Genomic DNA, 19,992 nt, shown 5'->3' with positions numbered 1-19,992 from the left:
AACCACTGGCAAATTTAACAAAGGAAAAGAGGGAGAGAATACAAATAACATGAATAAGAAATGAAATGGCAATATCATAACAGAACCAAGTAAAATAAAAAGGATAATATCAGGATACTATGAAGAACTATGCTCCAACAAATTTGAAAATCTGAAAGAACAGATTTCTAGACAGATTTCTAGAAACACACCACTTACCTAAACTAACACTGACTGATGTGGAAAAGTTGAACAGATTTATAACAAGAGAAGAAATTGAACTGGTCATAAAAATAATTCCCCCCCCCCCGCAAAAAAAAAAAGTCCAGTCCTAGCCCAGAGGGTTTCACTGGAGAACTCTATCAAACATTCAGAGAAGAACTGACACCAATCCTACTCAAAGTATTCCAAAACATAGAAAAAGATAGAAACCTCCCTAATTCATTTTATGAATCAAGCAAAGACATCACTCAAAAGGAAAACTACAGACCAATATCCCTCATAAATATATATGCAAAAATCTTCAACAAAATCCTAGCCAATAGATTCCAACATATCAAAAAAATAATTCATTATGGACAAGTGGAATTCATATCAGGTATGCAAGGATGGTTCAACATTAGAAAAACAATCAACATAATCCACCACATAAAACAAAGGAAAAGAACCACATGATCATATCAATTGATGCAGAAAAGGCATTTGATAAAAATCCAACACCCATTCCTGATCAAAACTCTCAGAAAAATAGGAATAGAAGGGACATTCCTCAACATAATAAAGGGTGTCTATGCCAAACCAACAGCCAACATTATTCTCAATGGAGAGAGACTGAAACCATTCCTCTTGCAAACAGGAACCAGACAAGGATACCCTCTATCACCACTTTTATTCAACTTTGTATTGGAAGTCCTAGCCAGGGCAGTAAGGCAAAAAAAGGAAATCAAAGCCATCCAAATTGGTAAGGAACACTAAATATCCCTATTTGCTGAAGATATAATCCTATACCTAGAAAACCCAAGAGACTTGGTAAAAAATCTACTGAAACTAACTGAGAGATTTAGTGTCATGGCAGGAAACAAGATCAACATCCAAAAACCAGTTGGATTCCTCTACACCAGCAAAGAGTTTGCTGAAAAAGAATTAAGGAAATCAATACCATTTACAATAGCTACCACAAAAATAAAATACTTGGCAATATATCTTAACAGGGACACAAAAGATCTGTACAAAGAAAACTAAAAGACTACTTCAAGAAACCATAAGAGATCTATATAAATGGAAGAATATCCCATGCTCATGGATAGGAAGATTGAGCATTGTGAAAATGTCATTTCTACTCAAAGCAGTCTATACATTCAAAGCAATCCCAATCCAGATCACATGAACATTTCTTTAAGGATATGGAAAAACCAATCACTAACTTTATATGGAAAGGAAGGAGACCTTGGATAAGCAAAGCACATTGAAGAAGAAGAACAAAATAGGAGGTCTCATGCTGCCACATCCCAAAAAACTACTATATAGTCACAGTAGTCAAAACTGCCTGGTTTTGGTACAATGACAGACAGATAGACCAATGGAGTAGAATTGAGAACCCAGAAATAGATCCATATTTGACAAAGGGCTGAAATCCATTAAGTGGGAATAGATTGTCTGTTTAATAAATGGTCCTGGCAAAACTGGATATCCATTTGCAGGAAAATGAAACAAGATCTGTACCTCACACCATACATAAAAACTAAATCCAGATGGATCAAAGACTTAAATGTGAAACCTTAAAGTTCCTCAAGGAGAAACTAGGGCCAAATTTAGGGACCATAATATATGGCATAAATAGACTATCAAGCATAACCCAAAATGCACAAATAAAGAGAAACTAGATGAATGGGACCTTCTAAAAATTAAAGTGTCATGTGTTTTCAAAGATTTCTCCAAAAGAGTCAGAGAACCTACAAATTGGGGAAAAAATATCCAGCAATGACATATCTGACAAGGGCCTTATCTCTCTAATTTATAGAAAACTCCAACACCTCAACAACAAAAAGATAAATAATCCAATTAAAAATGGGCAGAAGACATGCATAGACACTTCACCAAAGAAGATATTCAGGTGGCCTACAAACACAGGAAGAAATGCTCACGATCATTAGCCATGAGACAGATGCAAATCAAAACAACAAAGAGATACCATCTTGCTCCAGCACTAGCAGTGAAGTTCAACAAGACAGAAAATAACAAATGCTAGTGAGGATGTGGAGAGATTGGGACTCTCATCCACTGCTGGTGGGACTGTAAAATGGTACAACCACTGTAGAAAGCAGTATGGTGATTCCTTAAAAAGGTGGAATTAGAAATATCATTTGACCCAGCCATTCCATTACTAGGTATATATGCTAAAGAAGTGAGAGCCAGGACAAGAACAGATATATGCACACCCATGTTCATAGCAGCACCATTTACAATAGCCAAAAGATAGAAACAACCTAGGTGCCCATCAACAGAAGAATGGATCACCAAACTGTGGAATACTATGCAACCCTAAAGAATAACATGGAATCTGCAAAACACTGCATAACATGGGTGAACTTGGAGGATATTATGCTGAGTGAAATAAGTCAATAATAGAAGGGCAAATACTATATTAGTCTGTTATTAGTCTAATACAAATATTGTATTAGACAAATATTATAAAAAGTCAAGGAAAGGTTTATATATGGAAGGACATTTTGTTGGTTACTGGGGGGGGAGGGGAGGGGAAGGAATACTGTCAGATAGGTAGAGACAAGTATTCATTTGGGTGAAGAGAAGGGCAATGTACCAAATGTGAGTGATGAACATGGTGACATAGAGGAAGACAGAGAGAGTACATGGGATGTACAGACAACAAAGATGAACCCTTTCGCATGTACAGTACTATGTTGTCTCAAGGTGAGTGTTGATCTACAGGTGGATAGATAGGTGGACAGGCTGAAGTATTAGGTATGTCTCTGCAGCAGGGATTGTGCCCAAGACCATGTGTAGGGTTGGCAGGCATTCTTTCTACAACTGTATTTGTATGTTCTGTGAGAATTATAGTAGAGGTGTCAAGGGGCAAGGTTGTAGGCTGTTTTGGCCACAGCCCTCTACCCAGAGGGAGCAAGTAGTTGGACCTGTGGGCTCGGGACCACAGTTGGCGGGGCACATCAAGCTCAAATGGCATAACATACTACACAAAAACATTGTTTCACATCCTACTTCAGTGAGTAGCGACTGGGATCTTAAAAGCTTGCAAATGGCCATCTACATGCAATGGTGGGTCTCTCCTCATCCAGAGAAAAGAATAATAAGGAAAACCAAAGACACATGGAAACAATTAGGCCAAGGGACTGGTACAACATGAGATCCTCAGCCTATATGACTGTGAGACCAGAAGAAGTAGATGGTGCCCAGCTACCACTGTCAACCATTCAGAGGGGTATCTCTATAGGAGATCCTGAATAGAGTGGGATAACAATGTGGAGCAAAACTCAAAATCATTAAACAAAAAGGACCAGTTTTTCTGGTCTGATAGAGCCTGATGGAACCACTGAGACTATGGCCCCTAGTTGCCCTTCAGGTCTGGAATTGAACCCATTCTAGCCAAACAAAAGACAGGCATATGAGTTGAACATTTACATTAGGTACATACACTCCTTGGACAGATGGATCATGGGAGAATAGGAGGGCTGGGTATGCACAGGGACACAGGTTGGGGGGCAGGAATGCAAGGGAGCAAAGGACACAGTGGAGAGGTAACTATGGGGAGGAAGTGGGAGGAGAGCTGTTGCATTGTGGGAAATGAGTCAATGTCAGTCAATGTCATGAGACAAAGTGCATGTGAGCTGCTCTATGGGAAATGAATTTGCTCTGTAAACTTGGACCCAAATCACAATAAAATTAAATAAAAATAAAAGATATATGTATGTGTGTGAGGTTAGACTTGATATATTAAGTTATAATCAAAGTGCCACAAGGCATATAAAGTATGATCCCATATTTTCAGCAGATCAAAAAAGTAAATAAAGCATCAAGCTTTACTAATACTAAACAAAAATGTTCTTTTAAAATATTAATAACATTCAGTGAGTCAAGTGTAATGAAGTTAATATAGTATCCTAGTAAGAAGAATTGGGCTCATTGTAGATGAAGATTGGTAAAGGGATGCTCTCTTTTTCTGAAAATACTCAACATTTTTAAGAAAAGTCTTTCAAGCATTCAAATATTTAGAAGCATATACTTTAAAGTATCCATATAGTTGTACTCTGTAAATTAAAATAATTATACTAAAATACTTCATATGTATAAAGCAGTTTTTCCAAAGCAATTTTGTACTCATCTTTTTTCCAATTCACTTATCTTATTACCTAGTGCAAAAGTGTTTATTATTCTTTTATCAGTTTCCTATTCTGAAATCAGGAGTTTGATGATAAACTCATGTAAATGATTTTAGCACTAAGGGGTTTTATCCATCAAGATGCAAATGATAAGACTTCTCAGGGGAGGCAAAGAAATTCTGAAAGGAGTGAGGGAGAGAACCAAAGAAATATTTCAAACTAGATAGCTTTATGTGTATCCCCATGGTGTTTTCTTCATGACTGTGACATACATGCTGGTCCACAGATTTTGTCCCAGAAGTTTCATTAGTTTGCTATATATCCCCAGGTACTGAACCCTGTAGGCTACATTTCCCAAATTTCCTTGCCTGCTAGGTTTAGTCATGAGGAGGTATTGCACCAAGATGGAAGGTGGGGGGATGGGATAAGCCAAGGTTATACCATTCCCCCACCCCCGGTTTGGACAGCACCCCAACAATGTCTGAGTCTCCTCTATACTTGAACCTCCCTCTGGCTCTTGTTCCCACTTGGAAGTTCCCCAAAGCTTCTAGCCCCTGCTTCTGGGCTCTTTTAATGCTATTTTCCTTCCAGACCTCCAACATAAAGTTGGTCACAGCTTCCTGCTATTGTTAGTTTCTGAGGTACTCTATTTTCCCGCTTTGTTTCTCAGCTGTACCACCACCAGTATAAGCAATTAATTCCCTGTACTAAATTTGCTCGAGTATTTTCTGGTGTGGACTTGATCTTGACTAAATTAATAGTTTTGGCTAAATTCGTGCGAATGAGCTTTTATTCATTTTAATCTTAGAGACCTAATCAGGCAAAAGCAGCATCTTTTTTATCACTTACTCATGCTTTGTAGCTGCAAACGGGGAGTAAGAGATCATTTTTGTGTGTGTGCTAGTCACATTTCAGTGAAAAAAAGTACCGTGAAACAGTTGAACTGCCCAGGTTTAATGTCTTGAACCACATTAACTTTTCAAATGCACCTGGCTCCTATTTGATGCAGGTACAGTGCCACATACCTGGGGTGTAGAAATGAATGAGGTGTGTCCCAGCTCAAAAAGAACTTTTAGCTTTAATTCATTTGTAAATACCAAGTGAGTATATAAGCAGTTAAAAAAAAAAAAAAAAAACTCGGTGCCATTGAGTCAGATCTGACTAATAGCAACTCCCCCTTGGGTTTCCAAGGACAGAAGTAGATCACCCAGTCTTCCTTCTGAGGACTGGCTGATGGGTTTGAACCACCAGTCTTCTGGTAAGCCTTCTGGTTAGCAGTCAAATTACCTTAGGCACTATGCCATCAGAGGTCCTTACACAAGCAGTAGTCAGGATATTTCAGTTGAGAACACCTCAGTTATCTCAATGTCTGGCAAACAAGAAATGTAGAATGGTTGTCCAGCAAAGAGAAACATTTGTGAACTGCCAGAAGTATTTTGAATTGGAGTATATGTTCCCTTTCTAGGCAAAGGCCAAGTCCTTGATACAAGCTTTTTTTCAAAGGAAGAATAACAGACTGTCTAGGCCACCAGCCCCCTCTTCTTGGCCTGGGAAGAGTTCAAGAACTTACATCAGATAATCACTGTTAACTACTGCTTCCAAGCCACTCACAGTGTTTGTCCTTTCTGTTCCTTTTTTACCTTCCTGCATTCTGAGTTTACATCAAATAGTGAAAAGTTTCATCTTGCTCCAAAAAAGACCATAATACATATTTATTTGATTATTCAATTTACCAATGAGGTTAAATTAAGTTATAAAACAGCAAAAGTATTTTTTTTTAAAAAATACTTACCAAATAGGCAAAATGAATACACAAATTACATGTTCTAAGGAATTACATAGGAGCTCTGGTAGCACAGTGCCTAAGGCACTTAACTGCTAACCAGAAGGCTGGTGGTTCAAATCCACCAGCCACTCCTCAGAAGGAAGATGGGGCAATCTACTTCCGTAGTGATACTGCCTCGGAAACCCAAGGAGGGGTTGCTATCAGTCGGTTCCGACTCGACGGCACATAACAACAACAAGGAATTACATTTTCTTCCCTGGAAGCTCACTGCTTCCAGTTTTCAGGAAATTCTCAGACAAGAAATAGTGGAGAAAAAACCCACAAGTACAGATTCTCATTAGTAGAATAGGTTGGGAAACAAAGGAAAAAAGTGTGCATTTATTGAGTAAATATATATAGTGACACCAATGTACACTAATTTATTTACTTCTTATAATAAGCATACTGAGGTATCTATTATCTCTATTAAACAGATGAGAAAAAGTTTAGTGTCTAATTATGTACTTTAGATATATTCCCAATCATATATGTACACACACATATATAACTGATTTTATGCATGTGTAAAAATACATGCAATTTAAGAATTAGAATCACTCTATAATCCCTGGATTGTAAGATGTTTTTATCTTTATTACCTATAGTAAAAATTTTCACATTGCAAAATATATTTATCAAGCATTATTCTTAATAATTGGGTAAGATTTTATTGTATCTATATACTTCAATTTTTAATCAGTTGCCATTGTTTTGATATTTAGGCTATTTCAGATTTTTTTGGTTTTATATATCTTTGTGGTAACTTGTCCTTTGCTTCTATAGGTGAAATAGATTTATTTGGTTGAATGATGCAATTAACTAGAGTTAGCCAGCCTGTTGTTGTTGTTGTTGTGTCGTTGAGTCGGACCCGACTCACAGCGACCCCTCCTTGGGTTTCCGAGGCAGTATCACTACAGAAGTAGATTGCCCAACCTTCCTTCCGAGAAGTGGCTGGTGGGTTTGAACCGCCAGCCTTCTGGTTAGTAGTCTAGTGCCTTAGGCACTACACTACCAGAGCTCCTAGCCAGCCAGCTAACTGTCATTAAAAACCTATTAAGTGTCTAGCACAGTTCTAAGAGTTTTCATGTATTATTGCTAATCCTCTTAAAAAGATAAGCATTGGTACTCTCATTTTATAGATTGGGCATAGAAGGTCAGTGCAATTTTGTAAGTTGCCCAAGGTTGTATTGCTGGTAAGTGACTCAAATGGAATTTGAACAAGACAGGTCTTCGTGCAAGTTTGCTATATCACTCCATTCAGCCTAATACACATTGACCTTGAAAATAAAAGGCAAAAAGACCTCATAATATGAATCACCGACCTTGGAATATTAGAACTAGAATAGGATAACCACAAAACAACAGCAATACACACTATTCAAGGTGCTTTACAGTTATTTTATCTGTTGTTCCTCACTATAACCCAGGAGGGTCATTGACTTACAACTCTTTCTTCAATGGACAAACAGATTTAAGAAAAGACTGTATGTCAGCATTTAGAAAAAAGATCAAACTTTGGGAAGAAAATGCCTTTATTAAACGTCACATGTCAAACATATATCAAAAGTAGACCTTGTCACCAATCTCCAGCAAATGGTCCAATTTCAGCTACATAATTATGCCACAAATTAGGAACTACATATTTGTAATATTTAATGAGAAACAAAAAAGAATATTATTATAGGAGCTCTGATGGGGCAGATTAAGCACACAGCCACTTTCCAAAATATTGGCAGTTCATACCCACCAGCCGTTTATGGGAGAAAAGTGCTGGCTAATTGGTTCTGTAAAGATTGTTATTGTCAATGCTGATGAGTCTTTCTTGACCTTGTTGTTGTTGTTGTTATATGCCGTAGAGTCGGCCCCAACTCATAGCGACCCCTCCTTGGGTTTCCGAGGCAGTATCACTACGGAAGTAGGATCGCCCAACCTTCCTTCCGAGGAGTGGCTGGTGGGTTTGAACCACCAGCCTTTTGGTTAGCAGTCAAGTGCCTTAGGCACTACGCTACCAGAGCTCCTTCTTGGCTCTTAGTGCACCTTAAATACAACTGAATGAAACTCTACTTGATCCTACACCATCATGCCCACCATTGCTCTGTTTGAGGCTATTTTTGTAAACAATGAGTCAATCCACGTGGTTGAAGACTTTCCTCTTTTTCACAGACACTGCCAAACAAGGTGTCCTCCAGGGACTTGTCCTGCCTGATAAAATATCCAAAGTAAATGAGACCAAGTCTCACCATCCTCACTTCCAAGAGCATTATGATTGTACTTCTTCCAAGAAAATAGTAATTCTATAAAGATCATACCACAGGAAACCCTGTGGAGCAGTTCTACACTGTCTTTAGGGTCACTATCAGTCAGAACTGATACGACAGCACATAACAGCAATGTGGTTATTCTTAACCTGTGATATTTTGCTTACTTATTCAGTAAATAATTTTTGAATACTTTCTGCAGATGGTATGGATTGGAAATAAACAATCAAATGAACTTCCAAGGAACTTTCACACAGGGGTGACATTTTATCTGGGTTGAAAGGCTAGCTAGTGTTCACCAGGTAGAAAGGTAGGGAAAAGACATACCTACATAAGGTATACAATGAATAAAAGTCTGAACTGGGAAAATAAATAGTGAACCAAAGGAATGATGAAGAGAAACCACCACCATCATCACCACTACCACCCCTTTTCCCCTACCTTTGCCCTACTCCCCTATTTAACATTTATATACCTATTTGTCTTACTTTCTTGAGGAAGAATTTAACCATCCTATTTTCTGATCTCTCTCTCGGGAGTGCCTCTTTCACAGAAAAATGCACACTATCATATTTTGCTAAACAAACAAGTTTCTTATCTAAAATTCTCAAAACAGTTGTCAAAACAAGTTTCTTTTGCAACATTAGATTATGTGAAGAAAATATTATGTAGAAGTAAAATCCAATACCTTGAAGAATTTTCTAATTTGTGAGCCTAGCAGGCACATTTGAGTCGTATCCGACTCATAGCGACCCCTCCTTGGGTTTCTGAGTAGGTTTCACTACAGAAGTAGATTGTTCAACCTTGTTTCTGAGGAGTGGCTGCTGGGTTTGAACCATCAGCTTTCTGGGTAGCAGTCAAGTGCCTTAGGCACTACACTACCAGAGCTCCTAGGTTAGAAGGAGAGGCAGGGAAATGGGTCTATCTTAAAAAGTCATAATTTACTCTTTGTGTTATCTATTATAGCACATGGACTTCCTTTAGACAGCCCTTAAATATCAGTGCATAAATGTCTCTTATCTTTTTCTTCTTAAAAGTTGTGGAAATGCTTTTTACTTACTTTTATTGTCTCCTGTGTCATTGAGAGGAGCTCTGGTAGCATAGTGCCTAAGGCCCTTGACTGCTAACCAGAAGGCTGGCGGTTCAGACCCATCAGCCCACTCTTTGGAAGGAAGGTTGGGTAATCTACTTCCATAGTGATATGGCCTCAGATACCCAAGGAGGAGTCGCTATGAGTTGGGTTGGACTGGACAGCAATGAGGTTTTTTTTATTTTATTTTATGTCATTGATGGAGTTCTGATGGCATAGAGTCTAAGGCATTTGATTGCTAACAGAAGGCTGGCCGTTCAAACCCACTAGCCACTCCCCAGAAGGAAGGTTGACCAATCTACTTCCATAGTGATACCACCTCAAGGAGGGGTTACTATGAATTGGATCAGACTTGATGGCAGTAAGTTCAGCTTGGTATGTCATTAAGGGAGCACTGGTTTAGTGGTTAAAGTGTTTGGTTGCTAACAAAAAGGTTGACAGTTCTAATCCAGTAGCCACTCCCTAGGAGAAAGATAAGGTGGGCTACTTCTGTCAAAATTTACAACCTTTGAACCCTATGGGGCAGTTCTACTCTTCCTAAAGGGTGGCTATGAGTCAGAATTGATTGAATGGCAATGGGCCTATGTCATTGACTTAAAGAAGAGGCCCACAAACTCTAAACACTAGAAATAAAAACATCAAAGAAAACGTAAAGAGTAAAATGTCAGACAGTTTTTTAATCCTAACTCCCTTGATTAAAGTGTCACTGATAATTGCAGGAGGGAACAGTAACTGCTTTATTGGTTTTAAACTTAGGGTTACTCCATTTTCTATGATAGAATTCAAAGATAATGGGCTAGTTTAATGAAAATGGAAGATTGGAATGAAAATGGTTACATAATCCATGATAAATCCCTAAAAGAAAATGTAAAAGTGGAAAGTATCAAAGTATTTCCATTTGGTGGGTCAGAGTTTAAGGAATTAAGCTAATGTTTGAAAGGTTGATGCTGCTTTGCCTCACGATGGCTTGTGCAGGGGGTTTCTGGCTGATGATTCTTAATCATTGTGCAGCTTTCTTGACTGAGTTCAAAAGAGATTACGTAAAAATTATAAAATGTTTTCACTAATTTTTACCACTCATATTTTGAAATACAGCCTTATAGTTGGTTTCAGTATACATATACGTGTATGTGTCTGTTCCTGGGCTTTGACCAGTTCATTCCAGTTTGACTCCTTGCTAAGAATTTGTATTTCTACCCCCAAGATACACTGAATCAGAATCTACATTTTAACAAGATCTTAATATATGAAGGATCACCTGGGGATCTTATTAAATTCTCGATTCTGATTCAGCCTACCTGGGGTTGAACTGGAATGAACCCATTTGAAGCCCTGGTGTCTCTGTGAAAGTAGCTTGGTTTGGTTTTGGGTTGTATGTATATATGTGTGTGTGTATGAGATAGATTTTTCTCTTACATGTAAAGATATTTCTCATGCTGCCAAATCATATTTACTACATGAATCTGTCATTTCCCATTTGAAATGTAAACCTTTTATATTTGTATAACAGTGCAAGTTTGAGAAACACATTTTAAATAATCTCAGAAAACATAGCAAGAATAAAGAATAGTAAGAGTTCACAAATGGAACTTATTTTAACATCATTTCAGCGATAATCAAACTTAAAATGAACTTACTAGTTTTATTCTTTTCCCATTGGATTGAATTAGGACTGCATTCAGTTTCACATTAAGCCACAATTTTAGTGGTTAGCTCAGAAAGAGATTTATTTCATTCAAAAAGAATTCCAGGTATAGATATTTTGGGGCTCGGATGGCGTCTTAGTTTTCCACTGCTGCTGTAACAGAAATACTACAAGTAGGTTACGTCAAACAACAGAAGTTTATTTTCTCACAGTTGTGGGCATACAAGTTTAAATTGAGCACACCAGCCTTAGGTCTTAAGGGAAGACTCTCCTGTCACCTCTCGGGGAAGCTCCTTGTCTGTTCCAATTTTCCTTGATGATCTTCAGGTGCTATTTATTTTCCTCCAGTTGTGCTTGCTTGTGTCTGTGCTATTCCTTATAACTCAGACTGGATGAGGTTTAGAAGAAACTCCGGATGCTCATAGGGCCTAATTAACATTTAAAAACAAAACAAAACAAAACAAAAAAACGCTTTTTCCAAACAGGATTACATTCATCAGAACAGGAATTGGGATTCTGCCACATTTTTGGGGAATATCATTCAATCCATGACAAATGGTAACCCAATTTTCCATCAAGGGACTAAGCTTAATATCATCAGTGAAGCTTACTCTTCTTGCAGGTTTCAGAATAGTAAAAGGAGAAAATAGAAGAGATGGCATCCGAAGACTTCTGTTTTTATTGCTGGATACACTATGTGACATGACCTTCTCTGTTTGCAAGGGAAGCTGGAAAATTACAAAAATAAAGGGAAAGGAGGAGGATGTTAAGTTGTTGTGTGAGGTGGTTTATAGTATCTGCATTATCTACCTCTTGGGCTACTCAGCATTTATATACAAGCTTTCTACCTATATGACCAGTATAGATAATCCCAAAACTATATAGTTATTGCATTTAGCTTGAAGTCCAGAATCTTTGAGTCATAGGTAGCCTCTTCATAAGATCCAGATTTGTTTCTTCTTGTGATCCTAGAGACCTATAGATCAGAGGCAAGTTACTTTTCTCCAGTACTGCCAATGTATGATTGTGGAAAGGCAAGAAGATAACAGACAGCAATTAAAAAATTCTCATTCAGTTAAAGGGAAAGTGAGAAATACATTGCTGGTCCTACAGAAAATCAAATACATTGCTCTGCTGGAGAGGTATACTCAGGACTTCATGATTTACTTCCAGAAGTAGTTACTTGGTTAATCAATCTGGCAGTCCCTAATACTTCTGAATATCTTTTATCGACTTCCCTCCAAGTCCTTAGTTCTAAATTTGAGTAGAGTTCCCTTACCTGTTTGGGAAATGTCTACACTTAAAGTGGAGACTGTATAAACTAAAAGTGATTGAAAGGAGGCCCTAAAAATAATTAAAAAGCATTCAGTGATCTACAACAGCCATTGTGACAGTCCCAGGAATTCCAGGCATATGGCATTCCTTGTTGGGGAGACACTCTATTTGGAGCCATCTTCCTATTTTTATAGTCAACTAAACCTGAGACACATTTGGAAATACTATTCTCTGGAAAATATGCCTGGCTTCCAATACCTATCCTTTAACCTAACAGTTAGGAGATTCGGTAGCATACTGCCTAAGGCACTTGACTGCTAACCAGAAGGCTGGCGGTTCAAACCCACCAGCCACTCCTCAGAAGGAAGTTTGGGCAATCCTACTTCTGTAGTGATACTGCCTCAGAAACCCAAGGAGGGTTTGCTATGAGTCGGGGCTGACTGGATGGCACATAACAACAACAACCTAACAGTTACTGCCTCAGGCTTTGTAGAATAATAAGCCAGGATGATGATACACCATCCTTAATCAGATCTGTTCCACTAAGTTCCTTCTCATTGTCACTCAGAAAACTCCTAAAGGAAGTTGCTTGAAAAGACCTGTTGTTGTTATGTGCAGTCGGGTTGGACCCGACTCAGAGTGACTCCTCCTTGGGTTTCCGAGGCAGTATCACTGTGGAAGTAGATTGCCCAACCTTCCTTCCGAGGAGTGGCTGGTGGGTTTGAGCCGCCAGCCTTCTGGTTAGCAGTCAAGTGCCTTAGGCGCTATGCTACCAGAGCTCCTTGAAAAGATCTGGGGCAACAATTTTATCTCTTTTTGGATCTACCATTAGAAAGTTCTGCTTATATAGATAAAATGTTGGATACAAATCATGTAGCCTTTCTCAGCCCTGCAGGGCTCCAAATTATGATACTTTCAGTCAATTTCCATTGCAGGCCACAAGCAGAGTGGCATTTCTTTTGGCATAGCTGTGTTCCCTTGCATCTCTGCTTGCAGACTGTCTAGTTGTAGTTTGAGTGCACATCTTCTGTAGTACATTTTGAAAGTGGCAAGATTTAATAAGCACATGCCAACATTCTGGATTTTACTCCTGCCATTCCTGCTAATAAAAAGCCTCAGATGACATGTGGTTTGGCTTCCAAGGTATGGGCAAGCAACACTTTGACCAGCTGTTTTGCTATTACTTGTCAAAAATGTGTCAGCTCTCCACTTGAGGTGATTAAATCTTCACTGCCTATCCAATCATCTCCTCCACAGAGTCAACACCATATTTTAAGTTTGGTTACTTGCAGCTCCCTTTATTCTTTGAAAATGACTACATTAGTCAGTATCATTAGCTGAAAACAGCAGAATCCACTCTGATTGGTTTATGCAGACAAAGATTATTCTGTAAAGCATGCAGTCTCTCAAGAATCTTTGGAGAGATCAAAACGGCCCGTGAAGTTACACAGCAGGTATAATGTCCAATCATACTGTGGGGCTTCTTTGGAATAAACACCATTGCCACCACTAATCAACACTTATACATCAGGAGTGAATATCAACTCTGTATCAAAGAACGGAAACCTCCACCACTACTGTTGCCAGAAGAACAATTCCCCAGAATTCAGACACTATATCCTTTTGTTCACTTTTGAGTTCACATCTTGCTTGAATGCAGATCAAATACCTGGCCCATAGTTACAAGGAAGTGCAGGCATGTGATTTATCTAGCTTTACCCTTCACACAAGCATAGAAGGGATAGAGCTGAATGGAATGCTTGCCATCCATATATGACGACTCTGCATCCCATGTTAAACTAAATCTCTGTTCTAATCCATCACACTCACTTTTATCTGATTTTCAGTATTTGAAACAGCAGTCCCACTGCTGTCTTTACTCTGTACAGGTGAGAATAAATTTTTTTTTAAGTTTTCAAACAAAATGTAATGACAAACTTTTTTTTTTAATTCTTCAAAAATAGTTCTTTAGAAAAAGATAAAGTAGAAGCTGCCCAGTGTTGATGGGAAATTTTTTTAAAAAATTGAATCAGTGTTGTGACAAATGTTAGTAGTGTAAGAAATTAACTATGGAGTCATCTGACAGGGAGGTATAGAGAAACTTTGTAGTATCTTTGCTGTTTTTCCATGAATCTGAAATTATTCTAAGATTAAAATAAAATACAATCCATAATAAATGAAGAGAAACTCCAGCTCCCTCAGCAAAATCACAAGGGTGACTATTGGTGGTATGCAATTGATTATTTATATTTTTCCTGCACCGTTAATACCATTTATTTTTACTTTCATTTGGTTGATCAAATAATCTCACTAAGCCTCAGTTATGTTGTTGCTTTTGTTATTTGCCATCGAGTCGGCCCCGACTCATAGCGACCCTTCCTTGGGTTTCCGAGGCAGTATCACTACGGAAGTAGGATTGCCCAACCTTCCTTCCGAGGAGTGGCTGGTGGGTCTGAACCGCCAGCCATAGGTGCCCATTAATAAAATCTCAATAAATAACTGATAATGGGGGACTGGTGAATAGATAGAAGTATGGTTGAAGGCATATTGAACTTGTGAGGTTGTAATTAAAAAAAAAATTATGAAGAATAATAGAAATGTGAGCAGTAATTTGAAGTGTGTGCTTTCCATGGTACTACAAAAAGAGCTATTTGTACCAGAAATTTGAAATAAATATAGTACTGTTTCCATCATTTCTTGCTACATAATTTGTATGTGTATCTATGCATGTGTGTCTGTATGCATATATATTTATGAATTATATAGAGGAAGAAGTTACATGTGCTTACATATGTGTACATATACATATATTAGTACTATTTATGTGGATTGCAATTTGCATGTGTGTATATGTATGTGTCAATGTGTGTGTGTGTGCTCTGGTAGCATAGTGCCTAAGGCACTTGACTGCTAACCAGAGGCTGGTGGTTCAAACCCACCAGCCACTCCTCAGAAGGGAGATGGGGCAATCTACTTCCATAGTGATACTACCTTGGAAACCCAAGGAGGGGTGGCTATGAGTCAGGTCCGACTCCATGGCATATAACAACAACACAACAACATATGTGTATGTGTGTATATGTGCATATATGTATGCATATATGTGTGTGTGTATATATATGCATATATGTGTGTGTATATATATATATGCATATATATATGCATATATGTGTGTGTATATGTGTGTGTGTGTGTATATATAAAAACAGCTTAAAAATCCCACCATACTTTTATAACAAAAATTAGACCCTCAATAAATTTTTCAAAATGAGACAGGATATTTTCTCTTGTTAAATAATAGATTCTAAAATGTTTACTAAAATTTATTATCTAGAGTGTGCTATTTATTATGTATGTGTTATTAGCAGATGAAATGCCTGTTTACAAGGTGTTTATGGGGACTAAGTGAGATAATGTCTTACCACAATTAGCACAGTAACAGACATATAATATTATCCTCATTTTATAGATTAAAAAACTGAGATTTGTAGGGTTAAATTGGTTAAAAAATAGTCAGTAGTTCTCAACTCAATCACACTCAATGTTCTCTTTTCATATTTGTAATCACCCTTTTCTACACTGAGACAAAATAAATAGGTTGTTACACATGATTTACAAATAATAGCTTCAAAAGGTCAGCTTAATGTCTCAACTTTAATAGAAAACCAAAAACAAAAAAGAACATCAAAACCAACAACAACCAAACCCACTGCCGTCAAGTTGATTCCAAATCATAGCCACCCTATAGGGCAGGGTAGAACTGCACCTTAGGGCATGTAAGACTATAAATCTTTATGGAAGCAGACCACCTCAGCTTTCTACTGCAGAGCAGCTGGTGGGCTCAAACTGCTGACGTTTTAGTTAGTGGCCAAATACTTTAACCACTGTACCGCCAGAGTTCCTTGGAAGGTAGGTAGAGTTACTAGAAAAGGCAAGTGAAATGTTCTAACTTTTGTTTCAGTATGTAAGGATTCAGATACAACTACACTAGAATTGAGTAGTTCAGTAGATCAATACTTTAACCTACTGGTAGAATCAAAATGAATGTAACCTTTTGGTTATAGACTGATACAAATACTTTTACTCATTACTTTGAGTAGCTTTGATTGGTATTAGTGATGTAATTTCTTAGAACAACTTTTGATAAAGTTCTAAGTAAGAATAAAAAATTTTCTTCTGATTTGCAATTATATACTAGTTACTTTTCCAAATATTAGTGTTTATGAAACATCCAAAAGACATGTTTTTTTTTTTTTTAAGTAAAGTTTCCAAACTCAGATAATTATCAATGAGTTTTGCACTTTCATTAATGCCTGATAAGACATTTCAAATTTTGCAGGACTGTACTGTGTATGAAGCCCTGGTGGCGTAGTACCTAAGGCATTTAACTGCTAATCAGAGGTTGGTGGTTCAAACCCACCAGCTGCTCTGTGGAAGGAACATGGGCGGTTTCCTTCTGTAAAGATATATTGCATTGAAAACCCAATGGGGGTCACTCCTCAGAAGGAAGGTTGGGCAATCTACTTCCGTAGTGATACTACCTCAGAAACACAAGGAGGGGTCCCTATGAGTTGGGTCCAACTCGATGGCACATAACAACAACAACATGAATCAGAATTGACTTGATGGCAGTGAGGTTTATTTTACTGTGTGTGGTAGAGTGTCTAAATCCTTGTGGCCTCAGTACCAATAATGCTCCTCAATGTTTATGATAACCAAAAATGCACTAGAAATTGCCAACATGCTCTATGTTGAAAATTCCTGAGATAAGTAGAAATAATGAGGCTAGGATTTGTACGTAAACGTGTCAGACTCCAAATCCTGTTACTATTTATGCTATATGATCTTGCCTCATAGGTTAATGGAAAAAATCTTGTACTTTCAGGGTTTCTTAAATTATTTTTGTAACATGGGCCAACTTGGAAATGTGATAAAGACTGTGGATCTCCTTCTTTAATTTATGTTTATCAAAGACATACAACAAAATGCATAGAAGTGAAAGGAATGTAAATTTTATTAAATTCTAGTTATTAGTCCAGTAATAAGTATAAATATTTCAAGATCTTTAATACGTGTAATGTTATATGTAAATATCTGGTTTTGTTAGTGACAAAATCTTAGACACTGATAATATTGCCTTTATTTATAATTGTTTGTTGCTTATGGTCATAATTGAAAGAAAATAAAGATGAAGTTACTTGTTTTTCTTGAAATCCAAGTTCAGAGACCACAGATTCCAGCTTAGAGTGTCCTGTGCTAAAGTGATTGCATGTACAGGGTATACCCAGAGCTCAGGGCTGACTGTGAATAAGCTGCCTGAGTAATTTGCAGAAAAAGTTATGTAGATGAAATGGCTAGCTGGCGTTTAAAGAATTATTAGTTAACAGGTAGAGAAGGAAGATGGATGATTTCTAGGCATAAGGAAGAGTGTATTAAAAAAAATCATGGGTCAGGAAAGACCATAATACATATGGGCAAGACTGAATAATTTGCTTTGACACGGGGGTTGTGATATCCAGGAAACCTGGAAATAAGGGGTGGAGTAAAATGTACAGTTAATTCTTAAAAGAAGATTTTGCTGCTCTAATTCTACTTGATCTAACACTATCTTATATATTTTCTTAGGGTTTTTCAGTTTACTAAGTACATGCACTTAACTATACTATATCATTCTGTACTCTGTGAAATCCACTTTCTCAACACCCCTTTCAATAAAATGACTTTCATATTTACGGTAAAGAATTTTCTTATCAATGGATTTCCTGTTCAAGATAACTGTTGCAATAAGAAATAGCTCAATAAGTAAAACTAATCCAAACAAAGATATTTGACATATATATATAATTGTATCTGCTTTGTTGTTGCATTTGGGTATCATTGAGTTAATATTGACTCTGAAAGGCACTATAGAAAACAGTAGAACTGCCCCATAGGGTTTCCTAGGCTGTAATCTTTATGGGAGCAGATCACCAGGTCTTTCTCCCACAGAGCCACTGGGTGGGTTTGAACTGCCAACCTTTGGGTTAGCAGTTGAGCACTTCACCATTGCTCCACCAGGGCTCCTTATATCTAGTTCAGTTAAATGAAATAGGATGGAATAGGATAGAATTTTCCCATATTAACATGATTTAACTAATGCACTTTTTCTCAATATCCCCAAAATCTACAATATCCCATAGATACAATGAGCCAATGGAAAATCTCTTTATTATGTAATTTACTTTTTTTTGCAGATGAGATTTAAAATAAATTGCTAACATCAAATATTATTTGGAGTAGTTATCAATGGTTAACTTATGCACATTTATTTTCAGTGAGTGCCATAACTCCACAGATAGAATCAAAGTCAGAGTGTGGGATGAAGATGATGACATTAAATCCAGAGTCAAGCAACATTTCAAAAAGGAATCAGATGATTTTCTGGGACAAACAATTGTAGAAGTGAGGACCCTGAGTGGAGAAATGGATGTCTGGTACAACTTAGGTGATTATCTTTATATCTACTTGAAAACATTTTATCTAAAACTTGAGAATATCTGTGGCATATCATGTGGAAAATTGAACAGTAGCCTGGAATCATCAGTGCTGATTTAATAATAGTAAAAATTATGGATTCACCTCAGCTCCCATAAAGAATATGATATAAAGGATATATTTCCATATAGGTAAAAATAGTCAATGTTTTCCTAGAGCATTTGGTTGGATTTTAGGTGGCTTAATTTCATTAGAAACTAAAGATGCTAATTATTAATTCAAATGAAGTATTGCTGAAAGTAGTTAGTAAATTTGAGATGAAAAAACTCTTTCAAAGAATCAACTGGTGGTCTTTTAGAAGAGAAATCTTTTAAGTCATAAAATAGTTTCAAAAGCCAATAGTAGAGGAAACAAATGGCCAACCAATGATTTAATACCGTTGGACTTATTTCCTTCTGGTCCCTTAATGAAATATTGACAATAATGGGGAAAAAATGTATTTTGGATGTTTTTAAAATGATATAAATGTAGGTTTAGTTGGCAAAGGAGTCCTGGTGGCACAGTGATTAAACACTTGACTGCTATTGAAAGATCAGCAACTTGAGCCCACCAGCCATAGGAGATAGATTTGGCAGGGTGCTTCCATAAAGATTTACATCCTTGGGAACCCTGTGGGGCAGTTCTACTCCATCCTATAGGGTTGCTAGGAGTTGGAATAGACTCACTAGCCGTGGGTTTAGTATGAAGGGTTTAGTCGACTATGTGGACTTAAATGCTAACTGATGAAGAAGATATTGATAATGTTTACTTTGCATGATTTTTTTAAAAATAAAATTTTATTATGGAATCAGGAATTAAATAAAGACAGGTTTTAATTTGACTTTTATGAAAATTGAACAGTAGCATGGAATCATCAGTACTCATTTAATAATAGTAAAAATTATGGGTCACCTCAGCTCCCGTAAAGGATATGATCCATAGATTTCTTAATCATATCTTCTGAAATGTCTTAATTAAATTCTGCAGGGCTTTCTGGCTATAAATCAAAGAAGCGTTTCATAGTCTCAAACTTATATAAAGTCACCATTTAG

The 19,992-nt window shown here is 37.2% G+C and overlaps 1 protein-coding gene across 1 annotated transcript in view; it reads left to right on the top strand.

Annotated features, from left to right (window-relative positions):
* Window positions 1-19,992, top strand: part of UNC13C (unc-13 homolog C) — a 903,686-nt gene that overhangs the window by 334,898 nt on the left and 548,796 nt on the right. The window contains exon 10 of the mRNA XM_007935152.2: window positions 18,742-18,911. Coding sequence (XP_007933343.1) covers window positions 18,742-18,911 — 170 coding nt within the window. The remainder of the gene's footprint in view (window positions 1-18,741; window positions 18,912-19,992) is intronic.

The sequence above is a fragment of the Orycteropus afer genome, unplaced genomic scaffold, assembly GCF_000298275.1.
Source record: "Orycteropus afer afer isolate SDZICR_OR568_19922 unplaced genomic scaffold, OryAfe1.0 scaffold00026, whole genome shotgun sequence".
In the NCBI taxonomy this organism is placed as follows: domain Eukaryota; kingdom Metazoa; phylum Chordata; class Mammalia; order Tubulidentata; family Orycteropodidae; genus Orycteropus; species Orycteropus afer.
The sequence above is the reverse complement of the archived record's forward strand: the minus strand, read 5'-3'. Positions and strand labels throughout refer to the sequence as shown.